General features: G+C 41.1%; 1 protein-coding gene across 1 annotated transcript in view; it reads left to right on the top strand.

Annotated features, from left to right (window-relative positions):
• The window catches only part of LOC117527670 (alpha-1,6-mannosylglycoprotein 6-beta-N-acetylglucosaminyltransferase B), a 275,993-nt gene that overhangs the window by 72,464 nt on the left and 182,668 nt on the right, over window positions 1-20,861 (top strand). The window contains 1 exon segment of the mRNA XM_034190115.1: window positions 12,330-12,439. Coding sequence (XP_034046006.1) covers window positions 12,330-12,439 — 110 coding nt within the window.

Raw genomic sequence — 20,861 nt, 5'->3', positions numbered from 1 at the left:
TGTAATATTGCGCAGCGGGAGCGGCTGTCCCTGTAAGTGGTCAAATCCCACAATATCACACAGGGTTCAAAGGAGACTGCACTGCCCTATAGACAGGTACCAGCCAGAGAGAGCCACAGGCAATTGGTTCAGCAGCTGCCACTCGAAGTGACCACACCCCTAAATTTTATGGCTTAAAATGTTTTAAACTAAGATGTTAGAAAAAAATTCAATCCCTGTACAGTTGTCATCACAGAGAGTGAAACTGCCTATAGAGACTGAACCCCTTCTTCTATTTTTTTGTACCAGGCTGTAAACTCTAAAGCCTGCTCTAAAGCTTGATATTCAATATGTACTTGAATGGAAACTTGCTGTCATTTGGAGTCAGCCTCAAGTGGCCAGTCAAGGAACTGCAACTTTTTCTTCTTCCGGGTGAGCCTCATCTGAGACGCGCAAAGCTTACCCCTTGATTAATACCAGCTACCTTTTTACTTTGATGGTAGAAATGCCAGAATAAATACAGGTAGCTTGATGTATTTTTTCAAACATGGCAGTTAATACTTTACCATGCGCTAGTTCTTACAAGTTAGTTTGTTTAACATGGCATAAACCATACAAGTTTAAACTTCATTCAGAAAAACAAAACAGAAACTAACACGCTATTAAATTAAGGGCTCTACTTGGTAGCACATAATTGACACTAATGTATTTCCTTGTTAGCACTTTATTTGAAACCCTCTGGGGCCGACGCCGTCGTATACAACGGCTAAGACCAAGCTTTACTAAATTATAAATAACTTTTTAATGATATGAGATAGGAACTTACTTTTTCTTTTGATGAAAAGTTAACTCTGCGGACTTTTGAGCCAGCCATCGGCCATCTTTGTACTCCTCATTGAAGGTGTGTGATGACGTGCGCAGTGTGAGTGTCCAATCGGAATTGGTTCACCTTCACATGGTGGTTCCAAAATCCAATCGTAGAGCAGGTTTACCTCACGTGAAAAGCCAAAGATCGTTTCAGGAGTGATGTGTTACTAGTTGGCCCGTTTGAATAACCCCCTGGGTGCTCCATTGAGTACATACTGTTAGTACATACTCAGTGCGCCCTGCGCCATCACTCACAGCGATCAGTGAAAGCACACTGAGCAGATGGAGAGCCTCTGATGACAATCTCACGTGCTCACACAAAGAGTGTGTAACTATCAAGATTGCTCCACTAGTTTGCATGTGAATGTTACTGGATAACTCTGTTGCTTTCTCTGCATAAAGCAGTTGTTTACCATATCAAAATAAGAAAACACATAGACCATTTTGTATATATTGTTCAAAATGTGCATTTGTGTTTATTGTTTGAACCTTTTTGTTGTACAGTCTTTCACACAAGATCTCAAATTACCTTTATAAAGTGTCAAAACAGTTGTTTATTATAGTTTGCTGTGTGTTTTGAATAAATGTGTGTGGAAAATTATTTTTCGCTTTATTTTTTCCTTGTCTATTTTTGATTGTAAACCTTTATTACACTTATAAAACACAACAAAAACATATATTTTCTGAAAACACAGGTTGTCCTGAAAAAAAGAGACATAAAACTTGATTGTGGGATGCAGGGAGAGCTGTTAACAGCAGTAATAAAACATTTATGCCAGGTGAGTGAACTGTCCAATAAATGCCCTCGGACCACAGAGGGTTAACTTGCATGACACAATAAACATAGGTGCATAGCATAGACTGTATATATGCTGGCTAAAGCATGCGCACTTTTCCATAGAGATCCATAACAGCCGAAATGACCCCCTTGTCTGGGTGTTGCCATGTTGAGACTCCCGCCCACACCGATTCACGCTGGACTCATTAATGTATAAAAGGGTTCCGAATGTAGGTGGCTCAGTGTGTGATGAAAAAAGCCAGAAAAACACCCCTTTCGTCGAGTTTAGCTAACAGGCTAGTATCGGTTTGGATGTTTTATTAAATGATATTTTTAGGGACTGCGCTCCTAAAGATTTACTTTGTTGTGGACATTAAAAGTTATGAGCCGCTTTTCTCAGTAATCGTGCATTAAGTGGACCAAATGGTTGAAGCTAGCGGCAGCTGCTAAAAGTGCAAACACCATCAGCATACAACATTAAATAAGACGTGAGTTTCACTCAGTGGGACTAATGCAGCAGAGATGTCTTAAATGATCCATTAGGGCGTTTGACTGCAAAACAAGCTGTATTATTCCATTTGTTTGTAATAAAATACTCCAAACAAACAGAAACAACAACACAACAGTGAGTTGCTTCGCATCGAGTGGATATGGATGCTACGAGAGTCAGAATCGCTGGACTCAGCCGCTGTCACTCAAAAAAACCACGTCCACATTTTTATGGCTTAAAATGTCTTAAACTAAGAAGTTGATTGCTAATAATGTTTTAGTGTGACTGAACCTGTAAAAAAAACAAAAACTTCTCCTTTAAATATTTAAACACAAAAGTGATAGCTACATTGGCTAGCTTCAGCTTATCAAAGCAGTAGAATTACACTTCCTAATAACACGTCAGCGTGCAAAGGTTTGAAGCCGATTTTTTTTTCTTTAGTTGTGTAATGTTGAATGTCAGTGTAGCTAATTTATCATGTGCTGTAAAGAGGATTAAAACTGTATTATTTAAGTATGAAGCGAAACTCTTTCAATAGTTTAATGAGGAAAAAAATAGCAGCAGAAAGCTTTCACAAGCGCTATCCTTGCAAATATCTGCATAGCAAACCCAGAAGATGTGCAGTAAGTGGTTGAAATGAGGTAATCACTGAGTTTCTTCTAATTTAATTAATGGGAAGGCAAACAAAATGTCTCCACTTAGAATTCAAAGCATCGTGTTCTTCGCTGAACATCACAGTGTCGCACCGCTCGGAGATAACAGTCATCTAAACACACGACAAAAAACCAGACTGCTAAACCAACAGTTTTTGCTTCTTTGATTACATTCAGAATTTATTCATACATTCAGCAGAAACATGACAGATGTCATTCATGTACATCTTTTATATTTCATTTGTATAAATGCATGACCCGTTAACAACAAACACTGGTACTTATGCCTTTTTTCCTCAGAAGATTCTTTTTTGTTCCACAAGATCAAAATTGACGTCATTATTCCGTTATACTGTTTAGGATTTCTGCAACAAAAATGTTCATGTGAAGCACATTGTAGAATATTTTTAACACTTTCAGCTTTTGTTCCAGGGGGAATTTAACTTTTACTCATAACACCAGGGTCATTGAATGAACAGAATTTCTAATTTTCTCCTATTTTGGTTTCCTGAATTGTGAACACTTTTTTTAAATCAGCTTTAGTTCCATGAGGAATTAATTTTTGAGGAAAGTTCTGAGGAAAGCTTCTAATATTTGCTGTTTTGGTTTCACTGCAGTTCCAAAAATGTGCATATGAGGTTTCTTTTTCAAAACTATTACGACCTTTATTTTTACAAATCCTTCTGTCACCCTGATTGTTGTAAATATTGACTTCTGATATATATACGAGGTCTCTTAGATAATAAACCGACCCTTTTATTTTTTTTTTTAACTATATGGATTTGAATGACATGCGATTACACCAATCATGCTTGAACCCTCGTGCGCATGCGTGAGTTTTTTCACGCGTGTCGGTGACGTCATTTCCCTGTGGGCAGGCCTTGAGTGAGATGTGGTCCCGCCCTCTCGGCTGAATTCCTTTGTTTCACACGCTGCTCGAGACGGCGCGCGTTGCTTTATCAAAATTTTTTCTGGACCTGTGAGGAATATCCGAGTGGACACTATTCGAGAAATTAAGCTGGTTTTCTGTGAAAAGTTTAACGGCTGATGAGAGATTATGGGGTGTTTCTGTCGGTGTAAGGACTTCCCACGGAGCGGGACGTCGCGCAGCGTTTCCAGGCGACGTTGTCTGGCTGTTTCGAGCTGAAATCATCCTAATTTAAGGTTCTGTTGACCCAGGACGTCGTGAGAGAACAGAGAAGATTCAGAAGAGGCCGGCATGAGGAGTTTATGTGGACATTCCACTGTTAAAGGTCATTTTCTAATGAAAGAACGTGCGTGCAAATTCGCCGAGTTGTTTCCGTGACGACGACGCAAATCTGTGTGCGCCGCGACCAGAAAAACACCTCCGTGTTGAAAACCATTTGTAAAATTCAGGCGGCTTTTGATGGCTTTCAACAAGTGAGTAACTGAGAAATTGTTTAACAGCTTGGGCATGTTCCAACTTGCCCGTTAAGGTTTCTAACGGAGGTGTTTTTCCTGCCGCGACCCCCCGCGGTCGGGTCCAGCCCGACATGCGAATCTGCCCGCACGTTCTTTCATTACAAAATGACCGTTAACAATGGAATGTCCGAATAAACTCCTCATGCCGACTTCTTCTGAAAGTTCTTTGTTCTCTGACGACTTACTGCGTCAACAGAGCCTGAAATGTGGAAGTTTTCAACTTGAAACGGCGAGACGCTGCCGCCTCGAAGCGCAGATCGCCGTCAGGCGCCGTGGACCGTCCTTAAAGCGACAGTTACAGACCAAAATCTCTCATCAGCCGTTAAAATTTTTACCGAAAACCAGCTGAATTTATTGAATGGTGTCCACTCAGTTGTGCCTTACAGTTTTGAAAAAATTTTTATGAAACAAAGCAACAGTCTCTGAGCCATTCCTAAACAATGAAAAAAATTGACGAGCGTGTGGACGACTCCTCACTCAAAGACTGCCCACAGGCGAATGACGTAACCGACAGGCGTGAAAAAAAAAAAAAAAAAATATATATATATATATATATATATATATATATATACACACGAGGGCTGTCCATAAAGTATAGGTCCTTTTTATTTTTTTCAAAAACTATATGGATTTCATTCATATGTTTTTACGTCAGACATGCTTGAACCCTCGTGCGCATGCGTGAGTTTTTCCACGCCTGTCGGTGACGTCATTCGCCTGTGAGCACTCCTTGTGGGAGGAGTCGTCCAGCCCCTCGTCGGAATTCCTTTGTCTGAGAAGTTGCTGAGAGACTGGTGCTTTGATCAAAATTTTTTCTAAACCTGTGAGACACATCGAAGTGGACACGGTTAGAAAAATTAAGCTGGTTTTCGGTGAAAATTTTAACAGCTGATGAGAGATTTTGAGGTGATACTGTCACTTTAAGGACTTCCCACGGAGCGAGACGTCGTGCAGCGCTCTCAGGCGCCGTTGTCAGCCTGTTTCAAGCTGAAAACCTACACATTTCAGGCTCTATTGATCCAGGACGTCGTGAGAGAACAGAGAAGTTTCAGAAGAAGTCGGTTTCAACATTTTATACGGATATTCCACTGTTAAAGGAGATTTTTTTAATGAAAGACGTGCGGACGGGTCCGCGCGTCGGGACGCAGCCGGCGCGGTGCGGCGGCACAGGAAAAACACCTCCGTGTTGATAACCATTTGTAAAATCCAGGCAGCTTTTGATGGCTTTCAGTGGAGTGAGTATATGAGAAATTGTTTAACAGCTGGACATGTTCCAACTTGTCCTTAAGGCTTCCAACGGAGGTGTTTTTCCTGTGGCGGAGCGTCGCGGCAGCTGCAAGCCGACGCTGCAATCCGCCCGCACGTCTTTCATTAAAAAAAAATCTCCTTTAACAGTGGAATATCCGGATAAAATGCTGAAACCGACTTCTTCTGAAACTTCTCTGTTCTCTCATGACGTCCTGGATCAATAGAAACAGGCTGACGACGGCACCTGGGAGTGCTGCACGACGTCTCGCTCCGTGGGAAGTCCTTAAAGCGACAGTATCACCTCAAAATCTCTCATCAGCCGTTAAAATTTTCACCGAAAACCAGCTTAATTTTTCGAACCGTGTCCACTTCGATGTGTCTCTCAGGTTTAGAAAAAAGTTTGATTAAAACAAAGCGCCAGTCTCTCAGCAACTTCTCAGACAAAGGAATTCCGATGAGGTGCTGGACGACTCCTCCCACAAGGAGTGCTCACAGGCAAATGACGTCACCGACAGGCGTGGAAAAACTCACGCATGCGCACGAGGGTTCAAGCATGTCTGACGTAAAAACATATGAATGAAATCCATATAGTTTTTGAAAAAAATAAAAAGGACCTATACTTTATGGACAGCCCTCGTATATATATATATGTATATGTGTGTATATGTGTATATATGTATATATATATGTATATGTATATATATATGTATATATGTATATGTATATATGTATATGTATATATGTATATATGTATATATGTATATATATATGTGTATATATGTATATATCAATCAATCAATCAACTTTTTTCTTATATAGCGCCAAATCACAACAAACAGTTGCCCCAAGGCGCTCCATATTGTAAGGCAAGGCCATACAATAATTATGAAAAACCCCAACGGTCAAAACGACCCCCTATGAGCAAGCACTTGGCAACAGTGGGAAGGAAAAACTCCCTTTTAACAGGAAGAAACCTCCAGCAGAACCAGGCTCACGGAGGGGCAGTCTTCTGCTGAGACTGGTTGGGGCTGAGGGAAAAAACCAGGAAAAAGACATGCCGTGAAGGGGGGCAGAGATCGATCACTAATGATTAAATGCAGAGTGATGCATACGGAGCAAAAAGAGAAAGAAACAGTGCATCATGGGAACCCCCCACAATCTACGTCTAAAGCAGCATAACCAAGGGATGGTCCAGGGTCACCCGATCCAGCCCTAACTATAAGCCTTAGTGAAAAGGAAAGTTTTAAGCCTAATCTTAAAAGTAGAGAGGGTATCTGTCTCCCTGATCTGAATTGGGAGCTGGTTCCACAGGAGAGGAGCCTGAAAGCTGAAGGCTCTGCCTCCCATTCTACTCTTACAAACCCTAGGAACTACAAGTAAGCCCGCAGTCTGAGAGCGAAGCGCTCTAATGGGGTAATATGGTACTACGAGGTCCCTAAGATAAGATGGGACCTGATTATTCAAAACCTCATAAGTAAGAAGAAGAATTTTAAATTCTATTCTAGAATTAACAGGAAGCCAATGAAGAGAGGCCAACACGGGTGAGATATGCTCTCTCCTGCTAGTCCCCGTCAGTACTCTAGCTGCAGCATTCTGAACCAACTGAAGGCTTTTTAGGGAACTTTTAGGACAACCTGATAATAATGAATTACAATAGTCCAGCCTAGAGGAAATAAATGCATGAATTAGTTTTTCAGCATCACTCTGAGACAAGACCTTTCTGATTTTAGAGATATTGCGTAAATGCAAAAAGGCAGTCCTACATATTTGTTTAATATGCGCTTTGAATGACATATCCTGATCAAAAATGACTCCAAGATTTCTCACAGTATTACTAGAGATCAGGGAAATGCCATCCAGAGTAACGATCTGGTTAGACACCATGCTTCTAAGATTTGTGGGGCCAAGTACAATAACTTCAGTTTTATCTGAGTTTAAAAGCAGGAAATTAGAGGTCATCCATGTCTTTATGTCTGTAAGACAATCCTGCAGTTTAGCTAATTGGTGTGTATCCTCCGGCTTCATGGATAGATAAAGCTGGGTATCATCTGCGTAACAATGAAAATTTAAGCAATACCGTCTAATAATACTGCCTAAGGGAAGCATGTATAAAGTGAATAAAATTGGTCCTAGCACAGAACCTTGTGGAACTCCATAATTAACTTTAGTCTGTGAAGAAGATTCCCCATTTACATGAACAAACTGTAATCTATTAGACAAATATGATTCAAACCACCGCAGCGCAGTGCCTTTAATACCTATGACATGCTCTAATCTCTGTAATAAAATTTTATGGTCAACAGTATCAAAAGCAGCACTGAGGTCCAGCAGAACAAGCACAGAGATAAGTCCACTGTCCGAAGCCATAAGATCATTTGTAACCTTCACTAATGCTGTTTCTGTACTATGATGAATTCTAAAACCTGACTGAAACTCTTCAAATAGACCATTCCTCTGCAGGTGATCAGTTAACTGTTTAACAACTACCCTCTCAAGAATCTTTGAGAGAAAAGGAAGGTTGGAAATTGGCCTATAATTAGCTAAGATAGCTGGATCAAGTGATGGCTTTTTAAGTAATGGTTTAATTACTGCCACCTTAAAGGCCTGTGGTACATAACCAACTAACAAAGATAGATTGATCATATTTAAGATTGAAGCATTAAATAATGGTAGGACTTCCTTGAGCAGCCTGGCAGGAATGGGGTCCAATAAACATGCCGATGGTTTGGACGAAGCAACCAATGAAAATAACTCAGACAGAATAACCGGAGAGAAAGAGTCTAACCAAATACCGGCATCACTGAAAGCAGCCAAAGATAACGATACATCTTTGGGATGGTTATGAGTAATTTTTTCTCTAATAGTCAAAATTTTGTTAGCAAAGAAAATCATGAAGTCATTACTAGTTAAAGTTAATGGAATACTCAGCTCAATAGAGCTCTGACTCTTTGTCAGCCTAGCTACAGTGCTGAAAAGAAACCTGAGGTTATTCTTATTTTCTTCAATTAGTGATGAGTAGAAAGATGTCCTAGCTTTACGGAGGGCTTTTTTATAGAGCAACAAACTCTTTTTCCAGGCTAAGTGAAGATCTTCTAAGTTAGTGAGACACCATTTCCTCTCCAACTTACGGGTTATCTGCTTTAAGCTACGAGTTTGTGAGTTATACCACGGAGTCAGACACTTCTGATTTAAAGCTCTCTTTTTCAGAGGAGCTACAGCATCCAAAGTTGTCTTCAAAGAGGATGTAAAACTATTGACGAGATACTCTAACTCCCTTACAGAGTTTAGGTAGCTACTCTGCTCTGTGTTGGTATATGACATTAGAGAACATAACGAAGGAATCATATCCTTAAACCTAGTTACAGCGCTTTCTGAAAGACTTCTAGTGTAATGAAACTTATTCCCCACTGCAGGGTAGTCCATCAGGGTAAATGTAAATGTTATTAAAAAATGATCAGACAGAAGGGAGTTTTCAGGGAATACTGTTAAATCTTCTATTTCCATACCATAAGTCAGAACAAGATCTAAGATATGATTAAAGTGGTGGGTGGACTCATTTACTTTTTGAGCAAAGCCGATAGAGTCCAATAATAGACCAAATGCAGTGCTGAGGCTGTCATTCTCAGCATCTGTGTGGATATTAAAATCACCCACTATAATTATCTTATCTGAGCTAAGCACTAAGTCAGACAAAAGGTCTGAAAATTCACAGAGAAACTCACAGTAACGACCAGGTGGACGATAGATAATAACAAATAAAACTGGTTTTTGGGACTTCCAATTTGGATGGACAAGACTAAGACACAAGCTTTCAAATGAATTAAAGCTCTGTCTAGGTTTTTGATTAATTAATAAGCTGGAATGGAAGATTGCTGCTAATCCTCCGCCACGGCCCGTGCTACGAGCATTCTGACAGTTAGTGTGACTCGGGGGTGTTGACTCATTTAAACTAACATATTCATCCTGCTGTAACCAGGTTTCTGTTAGGCAGAATAAATCAATACGTTGATCAATTATTATATCATTTACCAACAGGGACTTAGAAGAGAGAGACCTAATGTTTAATAGACCACATTTAACTGTTTTAGTCTGTGGTGCAATTGAAGGTGCTATATTATTTTTTCTTTTTGAATTTTTATGCTTAAATAGATTTTTGCTGGTTATTGGTGGTCTGGGAGCAGGCACCGTCTCTACGGGGATGGGGTAATGAGGGGATGGCAGGGGGAGAGAAGCTGCAGAGAGGTGTATAAGACCACAGCTCTGCCTCCTGGTCCCAACGCTGGACAGTCACAGTTTGGAGGATCCAAGAAAATTGGCCAGATTTCTAGAAATGAGAACTGCTCCATCTAAAGTGGGATGGATGCCGTCTCTCGTAACAAGACCAGGTTTTCCCCAGAAGCTTTGCCAATTATCAATGAAGCCCACCTCATTTTTTGGACACCACTCAGACAGCCAGCAATTCAAGGAGAACATGCGGCTAAACATGTCACTCCCGGTCTGATTGGGGAGGGGCCCAGAGAAAACAACAGAGTCCGACATTGTTTTTGCAAAGTTACACACCGATTTAATGTTAATTTTAGTGACCTCCGATTGGCGTAACCGAGTGTCATTACTGCCGACGTGAATTACAATCTTACCAAATTTACGCTTAGCCTTAGCCAGCAATTTCAAATGTCCTTCGATGTCGCCTGCTCTGGCCCCCGGAAGACAATTGACAATGGTTGCTGGTGTCGCTAACTTCACATTTCTCAAAACAGAGTCGCCAATAACCAGAGTTTGATCCTCGGCGAGTGTATCGTCGAGTGGGGAAAAACGGTTAGAGATGTGAACGGGTTGACGGTGTACACGGGGCTTCTGTTTAGGGCTACGCTTCCTCCTCACAGTCACCCAGTCGGCCTGCTTTCCCGACTGCCCGGGATCTGCCAGGGGGGAACTAACGGCGGCTAAGCTACCTTGGTCCGCACCGACTACAGGGGCCTGGCTAGCTGTAGAATTTTCCACGGTGCGGAGCCGAGTCTCCAATTCGCCCAGCTTGGCCTCCAAAGCTACGAATAAGCTGCACTTATTACAAGTACCGTTACTGCTAAAGGAGGCCGAGGAATAACTAAACATTTCACACCCAGAGCAGAAAAGTATATATACTCAACAAAAATATAAACGCAACACTTTTGGTTTTGCTCCCATTTTGTATGAGATTAACTCAACGATCTAAAACTTTTTCCACATACACAATGTCACCATTTCCCTCAAATACTGTGCACAAACCAGTCTAAATCTGTGATAGTGAGCACTTCTCCTTTGCTGAGATAATCCATCCCACCTCACAGGTGTGCCATATCAAGATGCTGATTAGACACCATGATTAGTGCACAGGTGTGCCTTAGACTGCCCACAATAAAAGGCCACTCTGAAAGGTGCAGTTTTGTTTTATTGGGGGGGGATACCAGTCAGTATCTGGTGTGACCACCATTTGCCTCATGCAGTGCAACACATCTCCTTCGCATCATCCGTGAAGAGAACACCTCTCCAAAGTGCCAAACAGCAGCGAATGTGAGCATTTGCCCACTCAAATCGGTTACGACGACGAACTGGAGTCAGGTCGAGACCCCGATGAGGACGACGAGCATGCAGATGAGCTTCCCTGAGACAGTTTCTGACAGTTTGTGCAGAAATTCTTTGGTTATGCAAACCGATTGTTCCAGCAGCTGTCCGAGTGGCTGGTCTCAGACGATCTTGGAGGTGAACATGCTGGATGTGGAGGTCCTGGGCTGGTGTGGTTACACGTGGTCTGCGGTTGTGAGGCTGGTTGGATGTACTGCCAAATTCTCTGAAACGCCTTTGGAGACGGCTTATGGTAGAGAAATGAACATTCAATACACAAGCAACAGTTCTGGTTGACATTCCTGCTGTCAGCATGCCAATTGCACGCTCCCTCAAATCTTGCGACATCTGTGGCATTGTGCTGTGTGATAAAACTGCACCTTTCAGAGTGGCCTTTTATTGTGGACAGTCTAAGGCACACCTGTGCACTAATCATGGTGTCTAATCAGCATCTTGATATGGCACACCTGTGAGGTGGGATGGATTATCTCAGCAAAGGAGAAGTGCGCACTATCACAGATTTAGACTGGTTTGTGCACAGTATTTGAGGGAAATGGTGATATTGTGTATGTGGAAAAAGTTTTAGATCGTTGAGTTAATCTCATACAAAATGGGAGCAAAACCAAAAGTGTTGCGTTTATATTTTTGTTGAGTGTATATATGTATATATATATATATATATATATATGTATATATATATGTATATATATATGTATATGTGTGTGTATATGTATGTATATGTATGTATATGTATGTATATGTATATATGTATATGTATGTATATGTATATGTATATATATATATATATATATGATTTGGGGGGAATTTTTTTTCTGTTATTTTTTCCTCTTGAAAGCCTCTTTTATCATGCTGAGGCTCCATTTTATCTACTAAACATTTTCCATGAGTGATTAAAGGCTTTTTGTAATTTCAACAGTCTACACAATTATTGTCTTCTGTTTACAATGAACAGTGAAAAACCAATAAATGTTATCAGTCAGAAAGACACACATTTTGAAATGATCATTTTAAATTTTAGTCGTCTGTAAGAATATAATAGTTCAACGTGAGCAATGAAAAGATGCTTCTAGTTACTGCCATATATTATAAATTCAAATATGTTGACGGCGTACCATAATGACTATTTTTTGCAAAGAAAAGCACAATGGAAAGAAGGATTGAGAGCTACTGCATTGGATAATGATTTTTGCATGTGGTGTAGTCAGTGCAATGGTCCATAAAATACTAAAAACAAAATCTGTTTCACTAGGATTCAGCCTATGGGACTAGTGGAGCGAATCCAGGCAATCGCGCAGAACATGTCTGATATGGCAGTGAGGGTGGAGCAGATCTTACAGCGCAGCATGGCCAGCAATAGAGGTATGATATAAAATACATTTGTGCACCTTTCAACTTACTGTGCAGAATATAATGCTCTGAAAAGTCTTTTCAATTTAAAATACATTTCTGTCTCAACTGACTTTCTCTGCTCCATCGCTGTTAACCCAGACCACCATTTGAAAACACATTTTGGACCCCATTCTGCACCCAGCTGAAAGCAAACAAAAAAGTAAACTGAAAGAACCAATGCATGCTTCAGTTTCTCACTGGTCTCCAATGTTCTTTAAATTGTAAGACTACTTGCACTCATCTGTGCCCCCATGGGTATGTTGGCCTAAAAATGAGGCTAAATCAGGTGCTGTATTGGTGCATTGCTGTCGTATGGCTGCAGAAACCAGAAAGTCAGACACCAAGAAAAACTGGTCTGTGCTGCAGACCTTAAATCCAGGAATGGATATATACATTAACAAATTAAATTGATGTGACCACACAAAATATTAAATGTCTTGTGTTCATATGGAATAGAAGTCAAACTAAAAGAAAGAATCACTGCAGGTTTTTTTTTCCTTTGGCATTTTCTATACCACGACCCATTTTTCTGATTTGGGGTTGGAGTGTAAGTACTGCAAAAATGAATTCTGTTGTATCCACTCAGTGTCAGAGCGCCATGTATTCAATGCATAGAAATGAAATGTCTTGTGCTTGTAACGACATTCATATGGACTGTAAAGATCAGGCCTATTAAGTAAAAGTCTCTTTTTTCGGCTATTAGTGGAGAAGGTAAGATCATTTTTTACAGAACAATTGTGCAAATGCTAATACAAGCAACAAATTTGGTATGATGATTCCCAAGGTAGGACTTACCCAATATGGCCAATTTCTCCACTTGAAAATTGAAGGTGGTGGCCATATTCCAAAATGTCGTGTCATGACAATCACCATGCCACATTTGGTGCTTGTGTCACCAAATGCATGTATTGGTCCTTCAAAACAGCTCTCCATATTAACTGAAGGATCTCTCGTGTTAATGTCCACATTCCGATAAATTTTCATTCATTGGTCCTCAGTCTCACTTGTGGGCGACCTTTACTGTGCATCATTTTCAATCTCGCTCCCTGCTCTAATCAACTGATTAACAGAATCAGCTACATTTACCCAATAGAGCGCAGAGGCACCAACTCTCTGTCAACATGAAAACATCTTATTTAGTTAATCAGGTGTTAATTAGAGCAGGGCCAGCTTGAATAAGACGAAGGCCAGAGGTTCCCCAGGAGCAAGATTAGAAAGCATGGCTTTAGCTAACAAGATCGCCGTTTGTTGTCTCTCTCAATTACACCACAGTCGGGTTCCTTCTTGTGAAACTGAGTTCAGACAGCACAAGCCTGTACGACACACGTTTTAACAATTTGCAGTTGAACACAACTGTCTCATTAGTATGTCTCACAAAATGTGTCTGTCTGGCAAAATTTCTGACACTGTTTTAATAATGATGCTAAAGTGGTTCTTGCTTTTTGAATAAGTCATTGTGATGTTAATCACACAATCGTGCTGGCAATTATTTGTATCGGATTGTGGACTCCACTGTCTGACAGGATGTTGCGGAGAAGCAAAAGCGGCACCGTTAATTACGTTAGCTCGACTTCAAGGAGACGAGAAGAAGACAGAGAAGGAAGTGAAGGGGGGGGAAGGGGTGTGGTGGAGAGGAACAATGACTGTGATTCAGCAGCCAGGCTATCTATAGTATATTCAGTGAGTGGGTTGTCTCGCAGATGGCCAAGTTTCAGAGGAGCCTGTTCGTTCGTAATGTTGATTTATCTTGGTTTAACATTTGCTGCTTTATTATTATATTAACTTTACTGTTGCAAAGTGTTTATCTCCTCACATAAACTGATTTCCGCCTTGTATTGACCTGGACGTCGGATGTTAAAAGGTATGAAGACCGCGTGTCAGAGTTATCTCAGGATGGGGGTGAGATTAGGTGCACACCATAGGAAACCTGGTTGCAAGACCACTGGGGCTCATTTGTTCTACTTTTCACTTTGCTACATAACAAAGGCTTCTTCTGGCAACAAATGAGGAGATAATTACTTAAAATTGTAATGATCTGCAACACATAGACTACATCTGAACATGCCTACGAGCTTACCATATTGTAGGCAAAAAGCAATATGCATAAACCTTAGGCTGTCCAGATACTCATTAATGATTGAGTAGTACTCAAACAGTACCTTGATGATCTACTACCTCCATAGCTGGCAGAGTTACCCTATCCCGTGATGCAGCTGGAGCCTGGTAACTGAAGAACTTCCTAGTAAAATTCAAGAAAATAGAAAGCAAACATGAAAACAACACATTCTCAAACCCAACTCATCACAGTTTGATGTAACACCCTTGTTGTGATGAGTTGGGCCATTTAGTGATCATGGTAACATTAACCCTAACCCAAACATAGATAAAAATGTACCTTGCTGTACTGAGGGATGACATGGGAATCAAGCAGATAGTTTTGTAGGTTATCAGAGAGAAATTAGACTGCCGTAATTTAACATGCTACCCACTTGTCACTAAGTGACATGAAGGAGGGTTCAAAGTCATCACATATTGAGGCTATGGGGTACGGACCAAGTGTTAATATGTGTTGAGTCGGGAGTGAGACTGTCGATGACAATGGTAATTGTGTCTGCAGGTCTGTGGAACTGTACAATTATACATAAGGCAAATGAAGTATTTGATCCACTGTTGATTTTGCAAGTTTTCCCACCTACAAAGAATGGAGAGATCTGTAATTTCTATAATAGATACACATCAGCTGTGAGAGACAGAATCTAAAAAAAAAAAAAAATCAGAAAATCACATTGTATGATTTTTAACTGGATCAGATACTTATTTGCCTCATTGTACATCGAAATAAAAATTTTCACTCCATACGTGGGTATGTCAACATACGGGTCAAAGGACAGGTAAGATCAGGCCAATGTAGTACATTTGAATTGTGTCTATACTACTCACTCGCTTACTTCTAGACCAGAGGTGGGTAACGAGGGCTGAGACACTGCAGGTTTTCCTTGCAACCAGTAACCTCAGCAGGTGGGTTGCTAATGAGCTTCTCCCCTGAACATAAACATCTGATTGTCAATGAAATCACCTTCTGACACACCTGATCATTAAAGAAATCACCAGCTGAGGTGATAGGTAGCAAGGAAAACCTGCAGTGTTTTGACCCTTCATGGCACATGATTGCCCACCCCGTTCTACACTGTTACTTACAGTGACAGTTGGGTTGTATGCTGCTAACTGACATCTCGACTGAGTCACCTTGTTAGTCACTGGTGTGTTGTGGGCATATCGGAGTGGCACCTGTCTCTGCCTTTTAAACTGGAGTGCTTTTAGCTTTTGCACTTTGCTGTTGCAAGTGACACCTGTTGCCCACCAGCTACATTGCTGAATGAACACAGCTCATGTGCGTGTGTGCATGTGTATTTACACTGCCGGTGTTTTTGCCATGGAAATATAGACTGGAATGGACGTGCGTGCCTCAGTCTATTAGTGTCGCCATTACTAAGGGTGGAGATGTGCAGATCATCAATAATAAACTGACCGCTTTTTTTGCACTAGCGTCGCTATTTCTTAATAGCGACGCTATTAAGAAATAGCGTCGCGACGGTTTTCAATGGTGGACAAGATGGCGCCTGTGTTTGTTTTGGCTGCTGCTCGTCTGTTGCCGCGTCAAATTTTTGTTTTGGTTCTGATCGTGTGTGCTGTTATATTAGCTTTGACAGGCAGCGGTTGTGTTTGTGCTGTAAGGACTTACGACCGCAGCTCTCTTTTCAAAATTAAAGAGTCAATGGAATGCCTCTTTAATGATTGGGATCGCTACAAACAAACTTTTCCTCCCCCGTTCGTCTGCCCTCCTTCCTCCCAGGAATACCTGATGTTGTTGCGATGTCCAGGTAAATCTAAAAGGAGGAGAAGAAGAGGCTGCAGAGCAGGCGTCCAGGTTAGGGTCAGGCGTGAAGTATGGGCGGCGGCCCGTATACATCGGAGGTGTAGATGGCTGCGCCCGGTCCTCCTCCTGCAGGATATGGCTGGCTGTGCTGCCCTGTTTACACATCCCACCACCCATCTGCATAACGAGGTTCGGCCTGTACGTCCCTGGATTCCTGATGGATGTGCCTGGACTTCGGGTTCATCTTGGCTCTCTGTGTGTACATCCACGGAGCAACGTCGGTCCTGCTGGTACAGCTGGGCGTCACGTGATCGTGGGAGATGTCTGCAGGCAATCCCGCTGCGCCCCGTCGGCTCGACGGATTCGTTAACGCTGAGTTGGATTGGACTACTGAATGCCCGCTCCATAGCAAATAAAGCACTCTCTATCAATGAGCTTTTCGTCAGGAGAAACCTGGATTGTCTTTACCTCACAGAAATGTGGCAGAGGGAAAATGAGTTCTCTGCAGCTTCTCTCCCCCTGCCATCCCCTCATTACCCCATCCCCGTAGAGACGGTGCCTGCTCCCAGACTACCAATAACCAGCAAAAATCTATTTAAGCATAAAAATTCAAAAAGAAAAAATAATATAGCACCTTCAACTGCACCACAGACTAAAACAGTTAAATGTGGTCTATTAAACATTAGGTCTCTCTCTTCTAAGTCCCTGTTGGTAAATGATATAATAATTGATCAACATATTGATTTATTCTGCCTAACAGAAACCTGGTTACAGCAGGATGAATATGTTAGTTTAAATGAGTCAACACCCCCGAGTCACACTAACTGTCAGAATGCTCGTAGCACGGGCCGGGGCGGTGGATTAGCAGCAATCTTCCATTCCAGCTTATTAATTAATCAAAAACCCAGACAGAGCTTTAATTCATTTGAAAGCTTGTCTCTTAGTCTTGTCCATCCAAATTGGAAGTCCCAAAAACCAGTTTTATTTGTTATTATCTATCGTCCACCTGGTCGTTACTGTGAGTTTCTCTGTGAATTTTCAGACCTTTTGTCTGACTTAGTGCTTAGCTCAGATAAGATAATTATAGTGGGCGATTTTAACATCCACACAGATGCTGAGAATGACAGCCTCAACACTGCATTTAATCTATTATTAGACTCTATTGGCTTTGCTCAAAAAGTAAATGAGTCCACCCACCACTTTAATCATATCTTAGATCTTGTTCTGACTTATGGTATGGAAATAGAAGACTTAACAGTATTCCCTGAAAACTCCCTTCTGTCTGATCATTTTTTAATAACATTTACATTTACTCTGATGGACTACCCAGCAGTAGGGAATAAGTTTCATTACACTAGAAGTCTTTCAGAAAGCGCTGTAACTAGGTTTAAGGATATGATTCCTTCTTTATGTTCTCTAATGCCATATAACAACACAGTGCAGAGTAGCTACCTAAACTCTGTAAGGGAGATAGAGTATCTCGTCAATAGTTTTACATCCTCATTGAAGACAGCTTTGGATGCTGTAGCTCCTCTGAAAAAGAGAGCTTTAAATCAGAAGTGTCTGACTCCATGGTATAACTCTCAAACTCGTAGCTTAAAGCAGATAACCCGTAAGTTGGAGAGGAAATGGCGTCTCACTAATTTAGAAGATCTTCACTTAGCCTGGAAAAAGAGTCTGTTGCTCTATAAAAAAGCCCTCCGTAAAGCTAGGACATCTTTCTACTCATCACTAATTGAAGAAAATAAGAACAACCCCAGGTTTCTTTTCAGCACTGTAGCCAGGCTGACAAAGAGTCAGAGCTCTATTGAGCTGAGTATTCCATTAACTTTAACTAGTAATGAGTTCATGACTTTCTTTGCTAACAAAATTTTAACTATTAGAGAAAAAATTACTCATAACCATCCCAAAGACGTATCGTTATCTTTGGCTGCTTTCAGTGATGCCGGTATTTGGTTAGACTCTTTCTCTCCGATTGTTCTGTCTGAGTTATTTTCATTAGTTACTTCATCCAAACCATCAACATGTTTATTAGACCCCATTCCTACCAGGCTGCTCAAGGAAGCCCTACCATTATTTAATGCTTCGATCTTAAATATGATCAATCTATCTTTGTTAGTTGGCTATGTACCACAGGCTTTTAAGGTGGCAGTAATTAAACCATTACTTAAAAAGCCATCACTTGACCCAGTTATCTTAGCTAATTATAGGCCAATCTCCAACCTTCCTTTTCTCTCAAAAATTCTTGAAAGGGTAGTTGTAAAACAGCTAACTGATCATCTGCAGAGGAATGGTCTATTTGAAGAGTTTCAGTCAGGTTTTAGAATTCATCATAGTACAGAAACAGCATTAGTGAAGGTTACAAATGATCTTCTTATGGCCTCGGACAGTGGACTCATCTCTGTGCTTGTTCTGTTAGACCTCAGTGCTGCTTTTGATACTGTTGACCATAAAATTTTATTACAGAGATTAGAGCATGCCATAGGTATTAAAGGCACTGCGCTGCGGTGGTTTGAATCATATTTGTCTAATAGATTACAATTTGTTCATGTAAATGGGGAATCTTCTTCACAGACTAAAGTTAATTATGGAGTTCCACAAGGTTCTGTGCTAGGACCAATTTTATTCACTTTATATATGCTTCCCTTAGGCAGTATTATTAGACGGTATTGCTTAAATTTTCATTGTTACGCAGATGATACCCAGCTTTATCTATCCATGAAGCCAGACAACACACACCAATTAGCTAAACTGCAGGATTGTCTTACAGACATAAAGACATGGATGACCTCTAATTTCCTGCTTTTAAACTCAGATAAAACTGAAGTTATTGTACTTGGCCCCACAAATCTTAGAAACATGGTGTCTAACCAGATCCTTACTGTGGATGGCATTACCCTGACCTCTAGTAATACTGTGAGAAATCTTGGAGTCATTTTTGATCAGGATATGTCATTCAAAGCGCATATTAAACAAATATGTAGGACTGCTTTTTTGCATTTACGCAATATCTCTAAAATCAGAAAGGTCTTGTCTCAGAGTGATGCTGAAAAACTAATTCATGCATTTATTTCCTCTAGGCTGGACTATTGTAATTCATTATTATCAGGTTGTCCTAAAAGTTCCCTAAAAAGCCTTCAGTTAATTCAAAATGCTGCAGCTAGAGTACTGACGGGGACTAGAAGGAGAGAGCATATCTCACCCATATTGGCCTCTCTTCATTGGCTTCCTGTTAATTCTAGAATAGAATTTAAAATTCTTCTTCTTACTTATAAGGTTTTGAATAATCAGGTCCCATCTTATCTTAGGGACCTCGTAGTACCATATCACCCCAATAGAGCGCTTCGCTCTCAGACTGCAGGCTTACTTGTAGTTCCTAGGGTTTGTAAGAGTAGAATGGGAGGCAGAGCCTTCAGCTTTCAGGCTCCTCTCCTGTGGAACCAGCTCCCAATTCAGATCAGGGAGACAGACACCCTCTCTACTTTTAAGATTAGGCTTAAAACTTTCCTTTTTGCTAAAGCTTATAGTTAGGGCTGGATCAGGTGACCCTGAACCATCCCTTAGTTATGCTGCTATAGACGTAGACTGCTGGGGGGTTCCCATGATGCACTGTTTCTTTCTCTTTTTGCTCTGTATGCACCACTCTGCATTTAATCATTAGTGATCGATCTCTGCTCCCCTCCACAGCATGTCTTTTTCCTGGTTCTCTCCCTCAGCCCCAACCAGTCCCAGCAGAAGACTGCCCCTCCCTGAGCCTGGTTCTGCTGGAGGTTTCTTCCTGTTAAAAGGGAGTTTTTCCTTCCCACTGTAGCCAAGTGCTTGCTCACAGGGGGTCGTTTTGACCGTTGGGGTTTTACATAATTATTGTATGGCCTTGCCTTACAATATAAAGCGCCTTGGGGCAACTGTTTGTTGTGATTTGGCGCTATATAAAAAAAATTGATTGATTGATTGATTGATTCATTTAAATGAGCTCTGTCCTGTGGGTTGCTTGGCTGTTGGGAAGCCCCGCCCCTGCCGCCGTGGTGGAGGACTGGCTGCGGTGTACCGGGACAGGTACACATGCAGACTCACGAGCGCAGAACACGCCCCCTCTTTTGAGGCGCTTATGATGGAAGTTGGTTCCTCGAATAAATTTTATTGCATATTGATTTATCGCCCTCCAGGTCATGCTGGGACTTTTCTTAAGGATTTTACTGATTTTTTAACATCTATAATTTGTATGGAAAAGGTTTTGATTATTGGTGATTTTAATTTACACATTGATGATGACACTTCCAGCCCAGCTAGGGAACTTATATCAATGGTTGAGGCTTTTAATTTTAAGCAGTACGTGTCAGGCCCCACCCACACTAAAGGTCACACTTTGGATTTAGTTTTTGCATTGGGCTTGCATATTGCCAATGTGTGTGTGGAGGATGTTTTTCTGAGTGACCATTGCTGTGTTTTCTTTGATCTGATGGCCCCACCTGAGCCTAGATCAGTACTTACTAGGGTGGAGAGGAGGATTATCAC

Source organism: Thalassophryne amazonica, chromosome 16 (genome assembly GCF_902500255.1).
Source record: "Thalassophryne amazonica chromosome 16, fThaAma1.1, whole genome shotgun sequence".
Lineage (NCBI taxonomy): Eukaryota > Metazoa > Chordata > Actinopteri > Batrachoidiformes > Batrachoididae > Thalassophryne > Thalassophryne amazonica.
The sequence above is the reverse complement of the archived record's forward strand: the minus strand, read 5'-3'. Positions and strand labels throughout refer to the sequence as shown.